Raw genomic sequence first — 24,709 nt, forward strand, 5'->3', positions numbered from 1 at the left:
GAAAATCAAGTATCTTAAATGTGAAAAATATCCTTGCCTGTTTGTAGCAGTATGTCTGTAATTAAATAATATTTGAAGTATGGTAGAGAGGGATAAAAGAGAAATAGATTCAAATTTAACTCTGACACTTTCAAGTTGTGTGAACTTGGACAAGTGACTTATCCTTAGTTTTTTTTTTTTAACTATAAAATACAACAGAAATAATACTAAACAGCTTGCAGTATTGTTGGGATTAGAAATAATACGTGCAAAACACCTGGCATATATCAGGCATGCAATAACGTGAGGACTCCATCTTTTATTATTTACTTATTATATTATTATTTATTTATTCAATTGTTGTAATTTATTAATGGGCACCATCAAATATCATGCGTCACCAAAGGAAGGGAACAATATCTTTGAAGCATCCTGTCCTGCTAAAAGGATATAAAACTTTATGTTCCTGGAAACCCGCACTGACCAATGAGGAAGAAAGATGATGAACCACTGCACTGATGGTCGATGCATAGAAAACAGACTGTGGTTGCCAAGGGGGAAAGGGTGGGGGAGGGAAGGACTGGGTTTTGGGATTAGCAGATGCAAACTATTATATATAGAATGGGTAAACAACAAGGTCATACTGTATAGCACAAGGAACTATAATCAATATCCTGTGATAAACCATAATGGGAAAGAATATGAAAAAGAATGTATACATATGTATAGCTGAATCACTTTGCTGTACAGCAGAAAGTAACACAACAATGTAAATCAACTGTACTTCAATACAAGTGAAAAAAATAACATTATTTTATGGTTGTTGGATCAGTTGCCAACATTCTTCTATCCCCGATAGTCCCTTACCCCAGTTTGGGGAGTCAGGCAGGCCTCTTTATTTCCTAAGGCCTCTGAGGAGCTCCCTGCCCATGAGACCGTGCTCAGCACCGGGAACCCAGGGTTGGGGCGGGAGCTGCCTCTGGGTGGCTGTGAGCCCCCGGAGGTCTCTGCAGATGGCTGCAATGGCCAGGTGGCCTTTTGCCAGACGTCGTCTTCATCATTTGTCACCCTTTGCCTTTCCCTTCCCTTTTTCTGTGTCTAGACTGCTTGACTAATGCTGTAACCTGTCTCTTCTAGAACTCTGAAGGTGGACTCTATGTGTGCATGAATACATTTTTGGCCTTTGGAAGGGAACACGTGGAAAGACATTTTCGAAAAACTGGACAGAGTGTCTACATGCACCTGAAGAGACACGTGCGCGAGGTGAGGTACACACTTTGGGAGAACTGGCCTTGACATCATCCCTGTAACGCTGTCTTAGTGGGATTCATCACATGGAGATTTTACTATGCCCACATAACTTCTCATTCTCTTGGATGATGGGAAAGAAAACTAGCACTGTTGGCAGAAATTCATAGACTTCCCAAACCTTAGCTTAACCAATTTTATTTCTCTCTTCCTCTAAGCCTCTGATTGAGGTTGTTAAGAAAGACATGAGTTGGCTGATTGGAAAAAAAAAAAATCAAGTCATAAGTACAGAAAACTACAGAAAATAATGCTAGAAACATTCATGGATACAAAGATCAGAAGTAAAAAATATTTGGATGTTTTTCTTCAGATTTTTTTTTTTTTTAAGTGAGTGAAAGAGCTTTCCTAAAAGTTCAAGTCCCTTTTGGTCCCCTCCTTCTGCAGAAGTAACCACCGTTGTGAATTTGCTGTTTCTCATTCGCATGTGTGTCATTATATTTTATTTAGTCATGGGTATTCATGAACAATATATAGTATGACTTTTTGTGTTTTAAAGATGTAGGTAAATACTATCCTATTGTTCCCTCTAATTCTTCCTCGAGCTTTCCCCTTCAACAGAATCTATTCATGTTGGGATGCATCCAGATGTACTTAACTCATTTCAGTAGTAGTTTGGTGTTCCATCTTATGAGTACCTTGTCATTTATTATTCTATTCTCCCATCGATGAAAACATTTAGATTGTTTCCATTTTTTTTTGCTTCTACAAACAATGTACCAGTTAACATTTTTATACATTTCTCCTGGGGGAACATGTGCAAGATTTCTTTCAGAAATATATCTAGAAGTGACAGCATTGGCTCACGAATGTGCTTACGTTCATTTTTACTGGATATTGTTAAATCCCTCCCCATAGTGGTTGGTTGCACCAGTATACATTCCAATCTGCCTTGACTGTGTTTCCCCGCACCCTCAAGCAATGATTGGTCAGACTTTTGATTTTTGCCAATTGAATGGTTGTAAAGTGGCATCTAAATATCTGGCATTTCCTCCTATGAGGGTTTACTGTCTTTTCGGCTATTCTCCTTTTCTCTTCTTTGACTTGCCTTTTTATATTTTTGACCTATTTCTCTATGGGTTTACCTTTTTCTTAAAAGTTTGATTAGTTCTTTTTATTTTATTTTTTTAAAAATTTGTTTATTTATTTATTTTATTGGCTGTGTTGGGTCTTTTTTGCTGTGCACGGGCTTTCTTTTTAGTTGCGGGGAGTGGGGGCTACTCTTCTTTGTGATGCGTGGGCTCCTCATTGCTGTGGCTTCTCTTGTTGTGGAGCATGGGCTCTAGGTGCGTGGGCTTCAGTAGCTGCAGCACATGGGCTCAATAGTTGTGGCTCATGGGCTCTAAAGTGCAGGCTCAATAGTTGTGGCGCACGGGCTTAGTTGCTACGCAGCATGTGGGATCTTCCTGGAGCAGGGATTGAACCCGTGTCGCCTGCATTGGCAGGCGGATTCTCAACCACTGCGTCACCTAGGAAGCCCCTGATTAGTTCTTTTTATATTCTAAATACCAAAAATTTGTCTGTCATATACAAAATTTTCTTACAGTCTGTGGTTTGTCTTTTTATTTCATTTATGAATTTTTTGTAGAACAGAAGTTTTGAATTTTGATGTAGTTAGACTTATTAAACTTTTCTCTTATGAGCTGTGCTTTTTGTAGCTTGTCTAAGAAATTGTTTCCCAACTCAAGGTTGTAAAGATATTTCTTCTAATACTTTTTTAAAAAGAAGTGTGTGTGTGAGAGAGAGAGAGAGAGAGAGAAAGAGAGACTGAGTGTTTTAATGTTTTAACATTTTAGGTCTTTAATTCATCTATAATCTATTTTTATACTTAAGTGTTGGAATCTGCTTTTATTCTCCCATATTGATAACCAGTTTTTTCAGTGGTTTGTAGCACCATTTAAAAAAATGCTTTAACTTGCCATTCACACTTGGGTCTGCTTGGCGTCTCTCAGTTCTGTTCTGTTGCTCTAATTGGTCTGTCTCTGTGTTGGTGCCTCAAGTCTTGATATCTAGGAGTGGAAGCAGTTTTTCCATGTTCATTTTTTTACTAGAAATTTCCTGGATTTGGATGTTTATTTTTCTTTATGGGCTTTGGAATCAGTTCATCTGGTTAAAAAAAATCCTATTGAGATTTTGACCACTATCATATTGAATTTGTAGATTGATCTGTAGTCTATACATTGTCCAAGTTCAGTGAGGGTAGAGAGTCTGGCCTGTTCTGTTCATTTCTGTGTCCTGAGCACTTAACAGTGCCCAGCACATAGTAGGTGCTTCATAAATATTGACTGAATGACATCAACATGGCATACCTCTTTATTGATTCAGGTCTCTTTTATGTCTTTCAATAATATTTTGTAATTTTCAATAAAGGAACTTTTACTTTCGTTGGATTTTTTTTTTAAGGTACCCTATAATTTTTGTAACTATTGTTACTGTGTCTTTAATCTTTTAATGTATTCTAATTGATTATTCATGTTGTTTGGAGATGTTATTAATTTTCAAATATTGGTTTTGTATTTAGCAGTACTATTCAATTTTCACTTTAGTCCTAATAGTTTGTAGGCTACCTTGGATCTTCTGATAGTCAATGCTGATTTGAAGTTCATCCAGTCTCTCACACTAGCCTGCCTAATATGTCTCTGTTTAAGTTCTGGACAAAGGAGAGATTCCCCAAATTGGACAGTGGGGAGAATAGGAGGAAGAGGAGGAAGGAAGACCAGGAGGTCAGAGAGATTATAAACTGAATAATTAGCTTTAAAGTAATCTAATGTTGGCCTAATACTATGTGATTTACATTCACTACTCCTGTTTGGTGGGATGTAGTGATTCTGATGAAGTTCGCTTTGTATCATCTGTCTTAGTGTAAAGTGATGAAGTTTTAGGAAACTGAGGGAAAAGAAATGAAGCTGAGGCCCAGAGACTTGAAATAGCTTGCTCAGAATCACAGCATAGTTGCTTTACACTTCTGTGTCAGTTTCAGCTGTACAGCAAAGGGAATCATCCATACGTACACATATATCCCCTCTTTTCTGGATTTTCTTCCCATTTATGACCTGGCCTTTTCTACTCAGACACCTCATAGGTACTTCAAGCTCATTGTGCTCAGACTGAATGAATTATCCTCTTTCTCAGTGTTGTGCTTCGTCTTGAATTCTAGAGACTTAGACATCCTTTGGATGCTGCTTTCATTCCACTGCAGGTTGGTAACCAAGTCCAGTTATCTGGGCCTCCCAAATAACATGGAAGTCCATCCTGTCCTCTTCATCCCTGCTGTTCTTATCTGAGTGCTCCTTGTGCCTTAAAGGGGCTAGTGCTAGTGGCTTCCTGACTAGTCTTCCTTCCTTCAAACTTGCCGCCTTCAGTCCCACCCAGTCTGCATGCTGCACCCAGAGCGATCTTTTCAAATGCATATACTCATGCATCTGTGGCACACTGAAGCTTAAATCTCGGATGTCTTTCTCTTTATTGCAGAATGAGCTCCAAACTCTTTTGCATGTGATTACAAGGCCCTCCATGATCTGGCCCCTGTAGCCTTTCTAACCCTCCCTCTTATTCCGCCAGCTCTGTGCTCGTGACACAGCAAACCACTTCTCCTTCCTGGAACACACTGTAATTTCAGGCCTTTGTACATGCTGTTTTCTTTTTGGGGGGATGCCCTGCTTCTACTTCCCATTCCTTTTTAACTTGTACTCCCTGTGGTCAGCATATCCATATATCTATCCATCATCCACCCAGCCATCCATTCATCCATCCATCCATTATCCATCTATCCATCCATCATCCATCCACCATCCATCCATCATCCATCCAACCAAACATCCGACCAAAACATATTTGCCGAGCAGCTGCTATTTGCCATGCCTGCTGCTCTTCTTACCTCACCAACCCTGCCCATACCCTCCATCCCCAGAAAAACTATCATTTGTTTTCCTTATGATATGATCCTCACCTCTCTTAACACTCATCAGAATCCTTTGTGCTCTTTGTTTGCATTTGTGTTCTCCTCCTATGCTGGTGAGCTTCTCAAGGGGATGGAGCATGACTTCACTCACCTTGCAGCCTGAGCTCCAGCACAGATCCTGACAGTCTCGTTTGCTGACCAAGGAGTTCCACTTTCTCAAACCCTGTCGATTTCTAGGGGTGACTGATGCAGGCACAGAGGCGATGGTCTTTGGAAGGAAGACCTGGAATTTTTTTTTTTTTTTCCTTGAAAGGAAGTGGATCTAATCCGAGTCTGAGGTGTGAGTCTCACATTTAGAGAGAGCCTCATGCTCTAACAGGTCTCCCTGCAGCTCCTCTCCTCCTTCCTTCCCCTATGGTCATGTAAGAGTGGAGGGCACAGGGAGGTTGGAACAAGTGAAAGGATGCCATAAACTTCCATAGAAAGATTGCAGGTGACCTCCAGGACTGGTAAATGTGGATAGTTAAATATGCCTTTGGTGCAGGTTTTATCTCATCCATTTCTGAGGCAGGTAAGTGGAGGGGAGAGGAACAGAGGCTCTGAGACCTTGGAGGAGATGGATTCTAAGAGCATTGAAGTGAATGTGGCATTAGTATTTGGTGAGACAGGGTTTTGGGCTAAAGGGTTCAACAATTTTATATTCCTGAGATGTGAACTATAAACTTATAGTAGAAGCTGTACAAACTTTTTGTGAGGATCACAAAGATGATTCCGCTTTCAATGCCCAATAATAAAATGTGGAAATGGAGACATAAGACTGATAGGAGGGCAGACTAAAGCAGCTGCAAGGCCTTGGTGCTGCCATAACGTGGCGGCTCGGAAAGATGCCAGGGTTCGACCTACACACTGCAGTGTGTTAGAAGCATGCTTTTTCCTAATAATGGGAAGAACACGCAGTGTGGAAATATAGTTTTGGCCATTTGAAACAAACATTTTAATAGTCCTATTTGAGAGTAAAATTTTTTGTGTGAGTATCAGAAGGGTAATGAATGACTTTTTTGCATAACCACTTGATAGGCGTTTTATTTCATTGCTGCTGAGGACTTCCACCAGAGGTAGAAAATACATGAAGGTTAGGATGGCAAACAGCCATCAGCTGGGGCTCCAAAAATGTTGAGGGCAGTTAGATGGAGGCTTATTATGACCTGAATATCAGCGATTCTTTATTAATATTTATGGACTCTTTCAACAGTAGTTGTTGGAGGCATTTGGGGCTGTCCAAAGAGGGTGAAGCGGTTGAGCTGTGGCAGGCGGGAAAGAGTGAGAAACACACGGAGGGTCCGCACCATGGCTCTGTGTGTCCTGGACTGAGACATGGGTTCACAGCTGTACAGGGGGTCTGGGAGCTGGAACGTGGGAATCAGAGAAGTGGTTCAGGGTGAGAAACATTTTTGCCTGTGGGGAGACCGACTGAGGGGACAGGAAGGAAGAAATCCGCAGCGGAAAATGCCTTCTGCAGAAAGCTGGGCAGCCATGGTGGTGGCGCACTACTGCTGAATTGCAGGCAGCGGGGAGGAGCCACTGTTGTAGCCTCTCTTTCAGCACCTGTGACAAACAAAGGGAGGCCCCCTCTGGGCCTGGCTGTCACAGTTGACAAGGGATAGAAAAAGCCCCTTGGTGTGCCTGTGGCCGAGAGACAGAAGAAGTGTGCAGAGAAGGACATCTCTGGAGACATTCTACTTGTACCTGAGCCCACTGGCTTCTCTCTGCAATTGGCGCTGCCGCTGCCAGGGCTCCTGTGAGCCAAGCGGGGCACTACTGCTGACTCACACGCAGGGGAAGGACCCACTGTTGTAGCTTCTCTTTCAGCACATGCGATGAGCAAAGGGAGTTCCCCTCTGGGCCTGGCTGTCGCACTTGACAAGGGATAGAAAGAGCCCCCTAGGGGGGTCTGTCGTGGTGTGCCAGCTGCTGAGAACCAGAAGAAGTCCACAAAGTGGGCCAGCTCTGGAGACACTCTGCTTATACCCAAGCCTGCTGGCTTCCCTGTGCAATAGGCACCGCCGTTGCCACCAGGGCTCCCATGACCCAGGCAGGGCGCTACTGCTGGCTCACATGCAGGAGAAGGAGTCACTGTTGTACCCTCTCTCTCCCCACACTCCGGCACCTACAGACGAACAGTAAAGGAAGCTCTGCTGGTCTCAGAGTAATACAAAAAACCCCTGAGGGGTGCCCATCAGGTGCCTTGAGTTGGGCACCAGTAAAGAACAAGGACAGATGTCATATGCCTGCGGCCACTGCCATCCTTGCACATTTGGCATCACCCCCGGGGCTTCTGCGATCCAAGCAGTGTGCTACTGTTGAGTCACATGCAGGGAGAGGAGCCACTATCAAAGTCTCTCTCTCCCCACACACTTGCATCTGCAGATGAACAATAAAGGAAACCCTCACTGAGAAGACCCAAAAGCTCCAAGGCAGCCTCAGGACCAGACTCTGGTGGTTAGACCACACGCAGAAGCAGGGACAAAACCAAAGCTGAACACCAGGGACAGGGACACGAAGGAAGAGGTTCTAAAATCTTTCCATCAGATATACACACTGCAGACTAAATCCCCATGATCAGGAGGGAGACCCTGTGTCTTTGGAATATCTGAGTAGACAATGAATGTTCCCACAAATGAAAAAGGTGTAGCTCTGGCAGCTGTGGACTGTGGGAGTAAGCACACACAGGAATTGGGCCAGATCAGAGCTTAAGTGGACCCCATACGACCCATAGCAGGTCCAGAGTCCAACCCAGAGACAGAAGAGGGCCTCTTGGGGAGGTGAAGGTGGCCTGAGGCTCAAGGCATGTACAAGGAAACTTACAACTAAGATCCCAAGGAAACAGAATTATTAATTCTATTGATCTGATCTATTCTGTGGTCAGTTCTAGCTTTTATTTTATTTTATTTTTTTAAATTATGATCTTAGAAAAGGGAACTCTCCTGCACTGTTGGTGGGAATGTAAGTTGGTACAGTCACTATGGAAAACAATTTGGAGGTTCCTTCAAAAACTACAAATAGAACTACCATATGATCCAGTAATCCCACTACTGGGCATATACCCAAAGAAAACCATAATCCCAAAAGAAACATGTACCATAATGTTTATTGCAGCACTATTTACAATAGCCAGGACATGGAAGCAACCTAAATGCCCATCAACAAATGAATGGATACAGAAGATGTGGCATATATATACAATGGAATATTACTCAGCTATAAAAAGGGATGAGATGGAGCTATATGTAATGAGGTGGATAGGCCTAGAGTCTGTCATACAGAGTGAAGTAAGTCAGAAAGAGAAAGACAAATATTGTATGCTAACTCACATATACGGAATCTAAAAATGGTACTGATGAACTCAGTGACAAGAATAAGGACGCAGATGCAGAGAATGGACTGGAGAACTGGAGGTATGGGAGGGGGTGGGGGGTGAAGGGGAAGCTGAGACGAAGCGAGAGAGTAGCACAGGCATATATATACTACCAACTGTTAAATAGATAGTCAGTGGGAAGTTGTATAACAAAGGGTGTTCAACTCGTGGGTGGAAGATGCCTTAGAGGACTGGGACGGGGAGGATGGGGGGGACTCGAGGGATGGTGGGGGGGGGGGAGCCGAGGGAGGGAGGGAATACAGGGATATGTGTATAAAAACAGATGATTGAACTTGGTGTACCCCCCCCCCAAAAAAAAAATTATGATCTTAGTCCTAAGGGATCTTCACATTTCATAACATATTTTTATTCTATTTTTTACTTTTATTTTATTTTTAGCCTTTTTATATATTTCTATTTCTAGCTAGCTTTTTTGTAGTGCTGAGTTTATCTCCCCTATCTTCTTTTCTTCATCTTTAATACATTTCTATTTTGTTTTCTTTTTATATTTCCAGTCATACTGCACTCTTCTGTTGTTCTGTGTTCTATCCCTTTTTATTTTATCTTATTATACTTTTAATCAATGTTATTGGTCTGCTCTGTTTCCTTGCTTTATTCTTCAGATGACACACTGCTTTGGTTTTTGTTATTAGGTTTTGTCTTTATCTTAGTTCTAATTATAATTGTTTGATTTCATTTTGGGGATCTTCAGTCTGTCTGGTTATTCTCTTGCTCTTTGTTATATTTGCTCCCTGTTTCTATTTGGCCCCTGTTGTATTTGGTCCTCGTTTTCACAATTTCCCTGTTTTTGGTTTTTTGTTTGTTTGTTTTGAATTTTGGTTGCTTTTCTTTTTAATTGTCTGATTGTGTTCTGGGGTTCTTCTTTCAGGTTGTTCTAGTGCTTTATGTTCTGTTGGGTTCTGTTTTTGTGTGTCTTCTGCAGGTACATGTTTCCTAGATTCAGTATTTGTTTGTTTGACTTAAACTTTAACCGTTAGTCTGGGGCTTGGATAGTCTTTTTTAATCCCCTTTATTGCCAGGATGAGTGACTTCTGAGTCTGGATTCCTCGACCAGAAGTCAAGTCGGAGGCTCTGGGAGGGAGCATTAAATCCAGGCCACTAGACCACTAGAGAGTCCTCAGCTGCAGGGAAGATTAACTGCAGAGAATTCTCACAGAGGCCTCTGTCAGAGTCTAAGATCCAGCTTTGCCTCACTGCCTGCAACTGCCAGTGCTGGGTACCTCACTCCAGACTACAAACAAGACAGGAACACAAATCCACCCAGCAGCACACAGACTACCTAAAGCCTTATTAAGCTCGCAGATACCCTAAAACACACCACCTGACATGGCCCTGCTCATCAGAGGGAAAAGACTCAGATCCACACACCAGAAAGCAGGAATCAGACCTTCCCATCAGGAAGCCTACTCAAGACACTAGACCAACCCCATCATAGGTGGCAGAGAACAGAAACAAGAGGTATTACTAGTAGGCAACATAGGGAAAGGAGAGAGCAAATACTATAAATTAGACAAAATAAGAAAACAAACACCTTGCAGGCAAAGGAGCAAGATAAAAACCCACAAGACCAAATAAATGAAAAGGAAATAGGCAAATTGCCTGAAAAAGAATTCAAAGTAATGATAGTAAAGATGATCCAAAATCTTGGAAACAAAATAGAGAAAATACAAGAAACATTTAATGAGGACCTAGAAGAACTAAAGAGCAAACAAACAGTAATGAACAACACAATAACTGAAATTAAAAATACTCTAGATGGTATAAACAGCAGAACAACTGAGGCAGAAGAACGAGTAACTAAGTTGGAAGAACAAGTGAGTTGGAAGAATGGTGCAAAAAATTGCCACAGAGCAGGAAAAAGAAAAAAGAATAAAAAGAATGGAAGACAGTCTCAGAGACCTCAGTGACAACATTAAGTGCACCAACATTCGAATCGTAGGTGTCCCAGAAGAAGAAAAAAAGAAAGGGTCTGAGAAAATACTTGAAGAGGTTATCGTGAAAAACTTCCCCAACGTGGGAAAGGAAATAGTTAATCAAGTCCAAGAAGCACAGAGAGTCCCATACAGAATAAACCCAAGGAGAAACACACCGGGGCACATATTAATCAAAGTAACAAAAATTAAACAAAAGAAAAAATATTAAAAGCAGCAAGAGAAAAGCAACCAGGGCTTCCTAGGTGGTGCATTGGTTGAGAATCTGTCTGCCAATGCAGGGGACACCGGTTCGATCCCTGCTGCAGGAAGATCCCACATGCCGCAGAGCAGCTAAGCCTGTGCACCACAACTATTGAGCCTGCGCTCTAGAGCCCGTAAGCCACAACTGTTGAGCCCGTGTGCTGCAACTACTGAAGCCCATGCGCCTAGAGCCTGTGCTCCACAACAAGAGAAGCCATGGCACTGAGGAGCCCGTGCACCACAATGAAGAGTAGCCCCCGTTTACCGCAACTAAAGAAAGCCCGCATGTGGCAACAAAGACCCAACACAGCCAATAAATAAATAAATAAATAAATACATAAATAAATAATAATAATTAAAAAAAAAGAGAAAAGCAACCCATAACATATAAGGGAAAACCCATAAGGATAACAGCTGAACTTTCTGCAGAAACTCTGCAGACCAGAAGGGAGTGGCAGGATATACTTAAAGTCTCGAAAGAGAAAAACCTACAGCCGAGAATACTCTACCCAGCAAGAATCTCATTCAGATTTGATGGAGAAATCAAAAGCTTTACAGATAAGCAAAAGATAAAAGAATTTAACACCACCAAACCAGCCTTACAACAATTGCTAAAGGAACTTCTCTAGGCAGGAAACACAAGAGAAGGAAAAGACCTACAAAAACAAACCCAGAACAATTAAGAAAATGGTAATAGGAACATACATGTCAATAATTGCCAAATGTAAATGGACTAAATGCTCCAACCAAAAGACACAGACTGGCTGAATGGACACAAAAAGAAGACCCTTATATATGCTGTCTACAAGAAACCTACCTCAGACCTAGGGACACATACAGACTGAAAGTAAGGGGATGGAAAAAGATATTCTATGCAAATGGAGGTCAGAAGAAAGCTGGAGTAGCAATACTCATATCAGACAAATTATACTTTAAAGAGTATTACAAGAGACAAGGACACTACATAATGATCAAGGGATCAATCTAGGAAGAAGATATAACAATAGTAAATATCTATGCACCCAACATAGGAGCACCTTAATACCTAAGGCAAATGCTAACAGCCATAAAAGGGGACATCAACAGTAACACAATAATAGTAGGAGACTTCAACACCCCACTTACAACCATGGACAGATCAAACAGAAAATAAAGACACACAAGCTTTAAATGACACATTAGACCATCTTGACTTCATTGATATTTACAGGATATTCCATCCAAAAACTACAGAATACACTTTGTTCTCAAGTGCACATGGAACTTTCTCCAGGATAGATCCCATCTTGGGTTACAAATCAAGCCTCGGTAAACTCAGAAAAATTGAAATCATATCAAGCATCTTCTCTGACCACAACGCCATGAGACCAGATGTCAATTACAGGAAAAAAACTGTAAAAAATTCAAACACATGGATGCTAAACAATATGTTATTAAACAACCAGGAAATCACTAAAGAAATTAAAGAGGAAATAAAAAAGTACCTAGAAACAAATGACAATGAAAACACAATGACCCAAAACCTATGGGATGCAGCCAAAGCAGTTCTAAGAGGGAAGTTTATAGCAGTACAGTTCTACCTCAAGAAACAAAAAAATCTGGAATATACAACCTAACCTTATACCTGAAACAATTAGAGAAAGAAGAGCAAACAAACCCCAAAGTGAGCAGAAGGAAAGAAATCATAAAGATCAGAGCAGAAATAAATGAAAAAGAAATGAAGGTAACAGTTGCAAGGATCAATAAAACTAAAAGCTGGTTCTTTGAGAAGATAAACAAAATTGATAAACCATTAGCCAGACTCATCAGGAAAAAAAGGGAGAAGACGCAAATCAACAGAATTAGAAATGAAAAAGAAGAAGTAAAAACTGACACCGCAGAAATACAAAAGATCATGAGAGACTACTACAAACAACTATATGCCAATAAGTTGGATAACCTGGAAGAAATGGATAAATTCTTAGAGAAGTACAATCTTCCAAGACTGAACCAGGAAGAAATAGAAACTATGAACAGACCAATGACAAGCACAGAAATTGAGACTGTGATTAAAAATCTCCCAACACACAAAAGCCCAGGGTCAGATGGCTTCACAGGCAAATTCTATCAAACATTTCGAGAAGAGCTAACACCTATCCTTCTCAAACTCTTCCAAAATATAGCAGAAGGAGGAACACTCCCAAACTCATTCTACGAGGCCACCATCCGCCTGATACCAAAACCAGGCAAAGATGTCAACAAAAAAAAAAGAAAAAGAAAATTAGACCAATATCACTGATGAATATAGATGCAAAAATCCTCAACAAAATACTAGCTAACAGAATCCAGCAGCACATTGAAAAGATCATACACCATGATCAAGTGGGGTTTATCCCTGGGATGCAAGGATTCTTCCATATACACAAATCAATCAATGTGATACATCATAACAACAAATTGAAGGATAAAAACCATATGATAATCTCAATAGATGCAGAAAAAGCTTTTGACAAAATTCAACATCCATTTATGCTAAAAACTCTCCAGAAAGTGGGCACAGAAGGAAATTACCTCAACATAATAAAAGCCATATATGAGAAACCAACAGCCAACATCGTTCTAAACGGTGAAAAACTGAAAGCCGTCTAAGAACAGGAACAAGACAAGGGTGCCCACTCTCACCATTATTATTCAACATAGTTTGGGAAGTTTTAGCCACAGCAGTTAGAGAAGAAAAAGAAATAAAAGGAATCCAAATTGGAAAAGAAGAAGTAAAATTGTCACTCTTTGCAGATGACATGATTTTATACATAGAAAACCCTAAAGACTCTACCAGAGAACTGCTAGCACTAATTGATGAACTTAGTAAAGTAGCAGGATACAAAATTAATGCACAGAAATCTCTTGCATTCCTATATACTAACAATGAAAAAGCAGAAAGAGAAATTAAGGAAACTCTCCCATTCACCATTGCAACAAAAAGAATAAAATACCTAGGCATAAACCTGCCTAAGGAGGCAAAAGACTTGTATGCAGAAAATTATGAGACACTGATGAAAGAAATCAAAGATGATATAAACAGATGGAGAGACATACCATGTTCTTGGATTGGAAGAATCAACATCGTGAAAATGACTGTACTACCCAAAGAAATTTGCAGATTCAACGCAATCCCTGTCAAGTTACCAATGGCATTTTTCACAGAACTAGAGCAAGAAATCTTATGATTTGTAAGCAAAAGACTTTGAATAGCCAAAGCAATTTTGAGAAGGAAACTCGGAGTTGGTGGAATTAGGCTTCTTGACTTCAAACGATACTACAAGGCCACAGTGATCATGACAGTATGGTACTGGCACAAAAATAGAAAGGAAGATCAATGGAACAGAATAGAGAACCCAGAGGTAAACCCAAGCACATATGGGCACCTTATCTTTGACAAAGGAGGCAAGAATATACAATGGAAAAAAGGCAGCCTCTTCAATAAGTGGTGCTGGGAAAATTGGACAGCTACATGTCAAAGAATGAAATTAGAACACTTTCTGACACCATACACAAAAATGAATTCAAAATGGATTAAAGACTTAAATGTAAGGCCAGACAGTATAAAACTCCTAGAGGAAAACATAGGCAGAACACTCTGTGACATCCATCAAAGCAAGATCCTTTTTGACCCACGTCCTAGAATCATGGAAATAAAATCAAGAATAAACAAATGGGACCTCATGAAACTTAAAAGCTTTGGCACAGTGAAAAAAACCATAAACAAGACTAGAAGACAACCCTCAGAATGGGAGAAAATACTTGCCAAGGAAGCAACGGACAAAGGATTAATCTCCAAAATATACAAGCAGCTCATGCAGCTTCATACCAAAAAAGCAAATAACCCAATCCAAAAATGGGCGGAAGACCTAAATAGACATTTCTCCAAGGAAGACATACAGATGGCCAACAAACACATGAAAAGATGCTCAACATCACTCATCATTAGAGAAATGCAAGTCAAAGCCACAATGAGGTATCACCTCACACCAGTCAGAATGGCCATCATCAAAAAATCTAGAAACAGTAAATGCTGGAGAGGGTGTGGAGAATAGGGAGCCCTCCTGTACTGCTGGTGGGAATATAAATTGGTACAGCCACTATGGAAAACAGTATGGAGGTTCCTTACAAAACTAAAAATGGAACTACCATATGACCCCGCAGTTCCACTACTGGGCATATACCCTGAGAAAACCATAATCCACAAAGAAACACGTACAACAATGTTCGTTGTAGCACTATTTACATAGCCAGGACATGGAAGCCACCTAAATGTCCATCAACAGATGAATGGATAAAGAAGATGTGGCACATATATACAATGGAATATTACTCAGCCATAAAAAGTAATGAAATTGAGTTGTTTGTAGTGAGGTATATGGACCTAGAGTCTGCCATACAGAGTGAAGTAAGCCAGAAAGAAAAAAACAAATACCATATGGTAACTCATATATATGGAATCTAAAAAAATGGTACTGATGAACCCAGTGCCAGGGCAAGAATAAAGATGCAGATGTAGAGATGGGACTTGAGGACATGGCGGGGGGTGGGGGTGGGGTGGGTGGTGGTGAAGGGGAAGCTGGGATGAAGTGAGAGAGTAGCATTGACATATATACACTACCAAATGTAAAATAGCTAGTGGGAAGCCGCTGCATAACACAGGAAGATCAACTCGATGATGGGTGATGACTTAGGGGGGTGGGATAAGGAGGGTGGGAGGGAGGGAATATCGGGATATATGTATTAATACAGCTGATTTACTTTGTTGTAAAGCAAAAACTGCCCCAACAATGTAAAGCAATTATATTCCAATAAAGAACTTAAACAAACACCAGTAGTTATGTACACCCCAAGACCAAGCATAGGTGGCCCAGTCAGTAGCAGGAGAACAAGATCCTCCCTCCTGGAGCCACCATCTCTCCAGGGTAGTTCCAGCCTCTGGCACGGCCTCTAGTCTTGGGCATGGACTCCAGCCTTGGGCATGGGCTTCCGCCTCTTGGGAGCATGTGCTGATTTGAAGTTGAAGTGTCCACTTCACCTGGACCCCTGGTTTCACTTCCCTTTCCAAAGGTGCTTTCTCGATAATTTGGTGAAAATATAGTCAGGTAGAACAGTGGCATTGCTCTTCACCTACTTTCATGGACCTGGGTCAAGTTCCTGTTTATCCTGGGATCTCTAGTCCAGGTTGCATGTTTCCCCTTGGCCTTTTATGAAAACTAGGAATCTCTGAGATGTCACCCCTCACCCCAAACATCTGTTCCATAGGCTGCCTTTTAACAATGTCTTGTTTTCTTTTCAGAAGGTAAGAGGGGCATCTGGTGGAGCTTTACCCAAAAGGAGGAATTCCAAGATTTTTTTAGGTAATGTAAATAGTTATCAATAATGTGCCTGGATTTTCTGTGTGTGTGTGTGCGCCTGTGTGTGTTTGATTTGGAATAATAGGTTGTTTATTGCTCTGCAATTTAAGGATGAGAGGAACCAACTTAACTCGAGATGATCTGCCTCCACTTTGTGTTTACCTGGTGGTGAGGGATGCTTACAGCACTCCTGTTGGGTTCGTGTTTTGAAGTAATTATGCTGAGTGTGACTGGAGAGACATTGTGATTCTGCTTCTGGTCTCCTTTTTCACTGCCTTTAAAGAAGAGGTAGTTTTTCTTTTTTTAATATTAGCCAAACTACAGACTTTGTATTGCACCATTTTTTCCTACTGATATTATTTTTTGGTTGTTGTTCCAGGATCCCACGTTGCGTTGTGCTGTCATGTTTCCTTCATCCTTTCTAATCTGTGATAGTTCCTCAGACTTGTTTTTGGTCTCTAATAATTGTGACACTTTTGAAGAGTACTGGCCAGTGATTTTGTGTACTGTACCTCAGTTTGGGTTTGTCATGTTACTTCATGATAAGCCTGAGGTCATGCATTTTTGGCAAGAATACCACACAGATGATGGGCCTGATACCAGGGGGCACCTGAAGCTGCACTGTCTTCACCCTGGTGATATTAACCTTGATCGCTTGTTGAGGTGATGTCTGCTGGGCTTCTTCACTATGCGGTTACAGTATAATTACTAAATATTTTGGGAGCGATACTTGGAGACTATACTAATGCTTGTTTTTCCTCAAAGTCTTGCCCACTGACTTTATCACCCAGTAGTGGATCTAGCCTTTAACAGTGATCACTGTGGCATTTGCCTAATAGTGATTTTCTGTCTCTGTCATTCAGAAGAGCCAGTTTTGCTCATGCAAATGTATGCTGGCTTCTCTGTCATGTAATCATGATCATATTTCTTTTCCTTTAAATTAATTTTTATTGGAGTATCGTTGCTTTACAATGTTGTGTTAGTTTCTACTGTATAGCAAAGTGGTCATATTTTATATTATACTTCTGATATGGTTTTCCCAGGAGAAAAAGTGGTTCGATAATTTTTGACCAAGCAAGTTCATAATTCTAAATGTCTAAGATTATTGTTTGGAAGGAATTTCAAAATTGTTTGCATATTGTAATTTCATTTTTGGTAAAGAAAATTTATGCACATATATATATGTGTATGTATGTGTATGTGTGCCTATATGTGTATGTGTATATGTGTGTACATACATATATATGTGTATGTGTATATATGTGTGTGTGTAAACACATACTCGTATGCATATACAACTGAGAGTCTGGTAGAGTCTGACAAAATGTACTTCAAATTGTTAATAGTTACTCTTTCCTGGTGGTGCAATTGAGGTGATGTTAGTTTTCTTCTTTTTGCTTATCTATATTTAAATTCTTTTTCCTGTAATAAAAAGACACACGAATTATTTGAAAAGTAAAGCCGTTGGAAACAATCTTAAGCTGAGTTTCCTTCCTGCTTGGATTCTCTGTTACTCTGCACTGGGCCCACCCTTGCTGTTTTCTCTCCTGATTTTCAGCCCATAGTTTTCTTTATGAGGCTTATCTGCAATTGGTTTTTCCACACTGGCCAATCTTTCCCACTGCTTGGCATGGCCTTGGACCACAAGCCAGATTAACCAACTAGACTCAGAGCAGCTTATAATGAGCCAGAAAGCTGAAATGATTGAGTGCATTCTGATGTTTCAGTTATAAGCCTTCGGCTCCCTTCCACTACTAGAGATAATAGACGTCTTCTGAATTAAATGACATCAGCATGGCGTTCTTGAACGTGGAAATAATTAAACATTTTGACCTATGTTGTTATTTTTCATTATTTTCTTTGGTTGAATAAGGAAGTTACGTGACCTCTTGTCCTTTAACCGTTGTGTCTTTTACGCAAAAGACCTTGCAGTTTGATTTCTCTAGTGATTATATTGGTGGTCGAGGGTATTGTCAAGTAACTGTTTTAAAAATTAATCCAAAAGTAAGCACTGAGGTTTTGTGCTTCATGCTGTGTGGGCCCTTCCATTGCTTCCTGGGAGCACTAGCCCACCCTTTCATTTCAGTGGGACTTTACATGCTGCTCTCTGTGTTCTTGCAACATTTCATCTTAGAAGGCCACAGGATCTGCCTGAAACTCATAGCTAAGCAAAAATGTTCTATTTGGACTGTACCACTTTTTAAAAAGTTTAAATTTGAAGGCCGTTGGCGCTCTAGGGCTTGTCTTAGGCCCTAGTTCTCTCTGTTGTTTTATACTCAGATGCTCATTTATGTTGGTAAGGATTAAGTTTTGCAAGCTCTGATTTACAGCCACCTCATAGCTCCCAGTAGCAGGCACTTTTCTCTTGCCACACTGATCACAGCTCTGTTTTCAAGGTGGTGTGGCCTGTAAATTAATTTCAGCGAAAGACTGTATTAGGCTTACCTCTGGTTTATGTAGTAGAACATGTAAAATATTGGTGAATTTAAATAAGGTAAATGTTTATTTCTCACATTTCATGTAGAGGATGTCGGGAAGCCCCACATCCAGGCTGATGGGATGGCCTCCTGTTCATCAGGATCTCGGTTCTTCCCATATTTCTACTTCACCTTCTATCCTGTCCTGCGATTTCTGATCTTATGGTCACATCATGGTCCAAAAATGGCTACTGGGACTCCAGCCATCACATCCCCATTCTGGAAGGCAGGGAAGACAAAGGGGAAAGGACAAAAAAAAATCTAATCTCCCAGTGGAATCGGCTTCTTTTTGTCAGCCTTCTCATAGATCCCCATGCAACACTTTAGTTTACACCTCTCTGGTCAGAACTTGATCACATGGCTATGCCGTGTGCAGCACAGGAGGCTGCAAAGTTAAGTCTCTTAACTGGCTTTACTGAATAAAGTCTATTCCTAAGGAAGAAGGGGAGAATGAGTACTGGGAGGCAGCTAGTAGCCTCTGCCATAGTTTCCTTCCCTAAAAGGGACATAGGGATGTCTTTTCATGAAGAGGGAGAGAACTCGAAACTCTCTTGCAGTCTCTTTGTTTTTTTGACTAGAAAGTGTTTTTTCATTGCTATTGAAATGTAGTTATGACGCTTTATCCCCTTCACAATACACATGCAAACACGTGCAGACTACTAATGCTTTCTCCTGGATAGAGGCTTTTTATCCCCTTTTACATAATGACTTTGTGACTAATTCCTTTTCCGTTGGTTCAACAGTGATATTGAAACCATTGAATCATTTAGCTGTGACCTTCAGTATTGATTTTATAAGGGAAACTGAGGCCATTAGTTGGTGCTGAATAGCTTATCCAAGTCTCCTGAGCCCCATTCTGCCCCTGCATTCAAGTCACTCTTCCTCCTGATTACCTTGAGAGTCATCTAAGTGAAATCCCAGTTCTAGCTTTTGCTGGTATTTTTTTTTAGAATCAGCAATGCAGTTATTGGTAATTTTTGAATCGTAGAAATTTTATGCTTCTTTTAGGATTTAGGATTTTAAAGATATTCTTTTAATACATAGCATATGTGAAAATAGATAGCTAACGGGAAGCTGCTTCATAGCACAAGGAGATCAGCTCGGTGCTTTGTGACGACCTAGAGGGGTGGGATGGGGGGCTCAAGAGGGAGGGGATAGGGGGACATATGTATACATATAGCTGATTCACTTTGTTGTACAGCAGAAACTAACACAACATTGTAAAGCAATTATACTCCAATAAAGATGTATTAACAAATACATAGCTTACATGGACAAAGCTTAAAATTGAGAAGTTACAAGAGCCTTCTTATTGAAAAGTAAATTTTTCTCTCTCCCTTCCCTGTATCCCAGCCACTTACTTTGCCCAGAGGCAAAGCGTATTTTCTGTTTGTACATCCTTATATATGTTGTGTATTCTTCCAGCAATAGTCTAGACATATACCATGCTTTTAGACTTTTCCAGTAGGCAGTGGGGAGCCACTGACACTTTGGTTCCCAAACTGTGTCCAGAGGCACTCTGGGTTGCCGCAACAGATTCACAGGTAAATTGTGGGATGTTTTAATTCTTCAAGGAAACACAGAGATGCTTGAACATTGCATGATGGATTAGCTTGATGTCGTCTCGCTACTAGAGTACTAGAGTATCCTGTATTCCTTTCAATGACTTCATATCTCTGCGAAGCTGGTTTTTTTTTTTTTTTTTTAAAGTGGTTTCTGTGGTAAAAGGCAAGTACCATGTGAAAATAAATGTGAAATGGAAGGGAGGCAGTGTCTAGTCTGATTCAAAGAGAAGTTCTGCAGTGCCTTGCAAGTATACACATCCCCTTAATAAGGGATTGTGGTTATTTAAGAGTGAAATAAAAGATTTATTTCCTTTCAATTTATGCATATTATTTTCTCAAATAGTTACTAACTTATTAAAACATAAATGCTTAATAAATTGTTTGGACCTAACTACTAAATAAAAAGAATGATCAGCATTTTTTCTGTTTTAGGGTCGTTGTACAAAACTTGCTGGGATGCTAAAGGGTGCTGTGAACTGAGAAAGTGTGGGTACCTCTGCATTAATGCTTTTAAGCTAGAAAGGGACACTGTTAGGCTGTCTTTGACAAAGATGATTTACAGCAATATGAATGACTGTGAATTTTGGAATACGCTGATAAAAAACCACTGTTTTTTGAGGTGGAAGGAGAGAAGGGGGAATGGAAGAGAGCCTGGGATCTTCAAAGAAATACCCCAGGACTCGTGATGTGATTCTGGGCTAATCTCATATTTTCTATACATTAAAACTACAAATGCATATAGTTGTGTAAATAATTGCTAATAAATTTAAAGTACCATATCTTTGGTATGTCATAGAGCAGCATTAAATGTTCACATTTTTATTGACTCTCCTACCTGACTCCTCATCCCCCCAGCTTTCACAAATAGGAGTAAATGAGTCAGTTCTTCTGGGTCTGAAGACTGGGATGTGGAAGAGCTACTGCTAAATCTCAGAGAGGCTGCATTCCACTTTTTTGGCTTTAGCTTTGGCATTCATACTTGATGAGGATCAGGTTGAAAACAGAACATCTGTGGAAAGTTCCAGGAATGGGCCTGTTTAGAAAATTCATCTGCACCTGTAATGACCAGAAATTTCAAGTAAACTCCATTTTGCCATTTCCTTCTGAAGTAGGTCATAGAGCCGGGTCTGTGCTCAAGGAGCTGCCCTTGTACCTTCTCATGAGGGTGAGCGGTTGGTCAGATTTCACAGCACTGGTTGCAGCAGACCGCTCACGAATTAACGTCAACATGGTTAGGCCGAGAGCACTCTGAGCCGGGCTTCAGAGCCTTAGTTTGACTTAGGGATCCTTTCCTCCGCTGTGCTGCTTTGTAGTTACTGCTTGGAATGGCTGTGGTCCCAGCCATTCAGGGATCTTGGATCAATGAAATAGAGTTAAGAAAGAGGTATTTAAAAAAAATTTTTTTTTAACTTAAAAAGGAGCCCATCCAGGTATTGCCAGTTAATAGTCCCCATGGAAAGTAGCTTCTGGGAGAGGCTGGGGGTCCTCATTCTGCTGGTCCCTAGCCTATGTAGGTTCCTCAGCTAGATGTTTTGGGATGGTGAGAATCTAATTAGAGAAATTTGGAAATTGTAGGTTTACATTTAGGATTGTGGGGTCATATACATTCAGGAGAAACCTCCGCTTTGTCCCTTAGATTCAGAGTGTAGGTTACCCCTGCTGACCTTTCCCTAAATTGGATTGAGGTTTTTGGGAAAGATCATGGTCCCCTTCCATCCCATTGAGTTAAAAATAAAAATAAAAGTAAACTCTAAGTGTAAAGAAGCCTAACAAAGCTCTGCATTTTTGCACACCAGCAGTCTTGCTTTTTTAAACATACATTAGTTACCAATTTGAAAAAACCAAAAACTGTAACAACCCTTTGGATGCTCTTGCTTTGCTGTGTCCTTAAACATGCTGGTATTGTTAACTTCCTGAAGTCTCCTTTCCCAGACGCTGACCGAGTGTGTAGTGTGTGCTGAGCACTGTGCGGGGAACAGGGGTTTGGAAGGTGAATAAGACCCACTTCCTGCGCTTTGAGCTTACAGTCTAGAAGCATTTGAAGTTCGTATCTTCTCCACACTCAGATCACATAGATGATGCCCCCTGATATCCTGGTCCTCCTGAAACTGACTTCAGGATTGCTTTGGAGCTGGGCAGCCAAAGGGAGGGGAGGGCGCTTGTGCTTATGTTAGTTGTCAGAAGTGTAGGGGAGAGATGACGGTGACGGTGAGGGTGATGGTGGGGGTGGTGGCAGCTGTCTGTGGAGCCCCTAAGACTTACCAGATCCTAACTAGCTGCCTTAAAACCTGATCTTCTTTAATCCTCTCGACAGTCTTAGGGGGTAGATAATATTATCCATAGCCTACTCATGAGGAAAATGAACTTGGAAAGAACTTTCCCAGGCTTCTGTAGCTGGTCAATGTCAGGGTGGGATTTTTTTTTTTTTTCTTTTGGACTTAGTTTATCATTGTTTTTGGCCAGGTAAGATTTGAATGAGTGTTAAGTACAGATGTTTTCTCTGGAAAAAAGACATTTAGGTAATGTATTATAGAAGCTGACTCTGTACACAAAAGCAAAAGATTTTACGTTGGTTACTTAAAACTATTATATGGAATATAATAAAGAAAAACTTAAAAGTAAAGTTTATCCACTCATTTTTTTTTTTTCTTTTTTGGCTGTGCTGTGCTGCTTGTGGGCTCTTGGTTCCCTGACTAGGGATCAAACCTGTGCCCTTGGCAGTGAAAGCGTGGAGTCCCAACCACTGGACTTCCAGGAAATCTCTTCATTATTTTCATTTGTTCAGATTTCCTTCCAATTTTTGTCCATGAACATAAGTACTACAAAGTTGTCTTTTCAGTGAAGATGAATTTTGTATTTTTAGCATTAACATGGCATAAACATTTCCTTGTTTCTACATAGTCTTAACAAAATTTCATTTAAGTTATATTCTAGTGGGTTCCACACCATTCCTTTTTTTTTTTTAAATATTTATGTATTTATTTGGCTGCTCTGGGTCTTAGTTGCAGCAGGTAGGATCTTTGTTGCCGTGTGCAGGATCTTTGTTGTGGTACAAGGGATCTTTTAGTTTGTGGCACGTGGGATCTTTCATTGTGGCATGCGAACTCTTGGTTGCAGCAGGTGGGATCTAGTTCCCTGACCAGGGACTGAACCCAGGCCTCCTGCTTTGGGAGTGCGGAGTTTTAGCCACTAGACCACCAGGGAAGTCCCAACACCATTCTCACTGAACATTTAGGTTCTAATTTTTAAAAATTACAGATATTGGGGCATTCAGATTTTTATAACATAGGATGTCTGTCGTTGAATCATTTTCTTTAAATAAATGCCTTTAGTTACTTCTTAAACTCTCAGACTCTTCTTTAACATTGCTTTTTCTCAGAGTAACCTCTGACAGCTACCTAACAATGTTGTTTGTTTCTTTTGGCATTTCTGATTCTTATTATTTAGAATCTGTTATTAAAATGTGTAGACTGCATTTTAGCTGTATCGCATTTTCCACTTAAAACTGCTTTCCCTTTGAGAATTTAAGAGCAGAACTGTACCTAAAAAGATTCCGGGTTGAGGCACACAACAAGGTGGTAACAGAAGCTAGATCCTTTGGTTCTCAGGTGGCTGCTTCATCTAGTAAAATAACTTTCCCCTGTTTACAGAGCCCATATCCGTGTACCTGTTTGTGTGCGGGTTTGTGTGCGTGAGTGGAAGACAGCTCGAGAGCTCTTTGTCACCATAGTTCCAAATGTCTAAATATACAAACATGACCTGGGATTCTGGCATCCATGTGAATGCAAGGCTGAAATTTCCATGTAAATATTGTGACAGGACATCTCCTTGAGCCTTTGCCAAGGAGATTAGCCAAGTAAAGAGGAGATGATTTGATAGATAACAGGGCAGACTTTCTTACTGAAAATTCTCCACAGCCTGAGGACAACAGAACTACTTATATTATAGGGTTTCCTCCTCTGGCTTACTATACAGTATTTCCACAACTCTTAGCGGGGAGGGAGAAGGCAGGGGAGAGAGAGACAGAGGGAGGGAAATTGATATTTTATTTTTAAATAATTATAAATAAATTATATATAATTTATTAAATAAATTATAAATAAAATACTGACAACCTGTTATGTGCCAGGTCTCTTGTTTACAATTTCTTATTTATTCTCTTATTTATATGAACTGTGTGAGATAAGTGTTATTATCTCCATTCTACAAATGAAGCCTGTCACTTGTCCGAAGAAACATTAAATTTTGGACCTGAAATTGAACCTAGGTTTATCTACTCTCACACCTGTGTACTTTCTTCTGTTGTGTTGTAAGAAACATTTCAACCTATTCTTGTGAAATCAGGAGTCAGGTACCCAACACATCATAACGACCAGCCTATTCCTTTAAACATCTCTAAGAATTGAACGTCTAGCACAAATGCCTATTTTAATTGTAAAGCTTTATGATATGACACAATCTTCTTTATACATCATCTGTCCCTACTAGATACGTGTG

The 24,709-nt window shown here is 40.4% G+C and overlaps 1 protein-coding gene across 1 annotated transcript in view; it reads left to right on the forward strand.

The window, feature by feature from the left end:
* Positions 1-24,709, forward strand: part of USP13 (ubiquitin specific peptidase 13) — a 126,313-nt gene that overhangs the window by 22,063 nt on the left and 79,541 nt on the right. Inside the window, exons 2-3 of the mRNA XM_057740107.1 lie at positions 1,117-1,242; positions 16,113-16,173. Coding sequence (XP_057596090.1) covers positions 1,117-1,242; positions 16,113-16,173 — 187 coding nt within the window. The remainder of the gene's footprint in view (positions 1-1,116; positions 1,243-16,112; positions 16,174-24,709) is intronic.

Source organism: Hippopotamus amphibius, chromosome 6, assembly GCF_030028045.1.
Source record: "Hippopotamus amphibius kiboko isolate mHipAmp2 chromosome 6, mHipAmp2.hap2, whole genome shotgun sequence".
Classification (NCBI taxonomy): Eukaryota; Metazoa; Chordata; class Mammalia; order Artiodactyla; family Hippopotamidae; genus Hippopotamus; species Hippopotamus amphibius.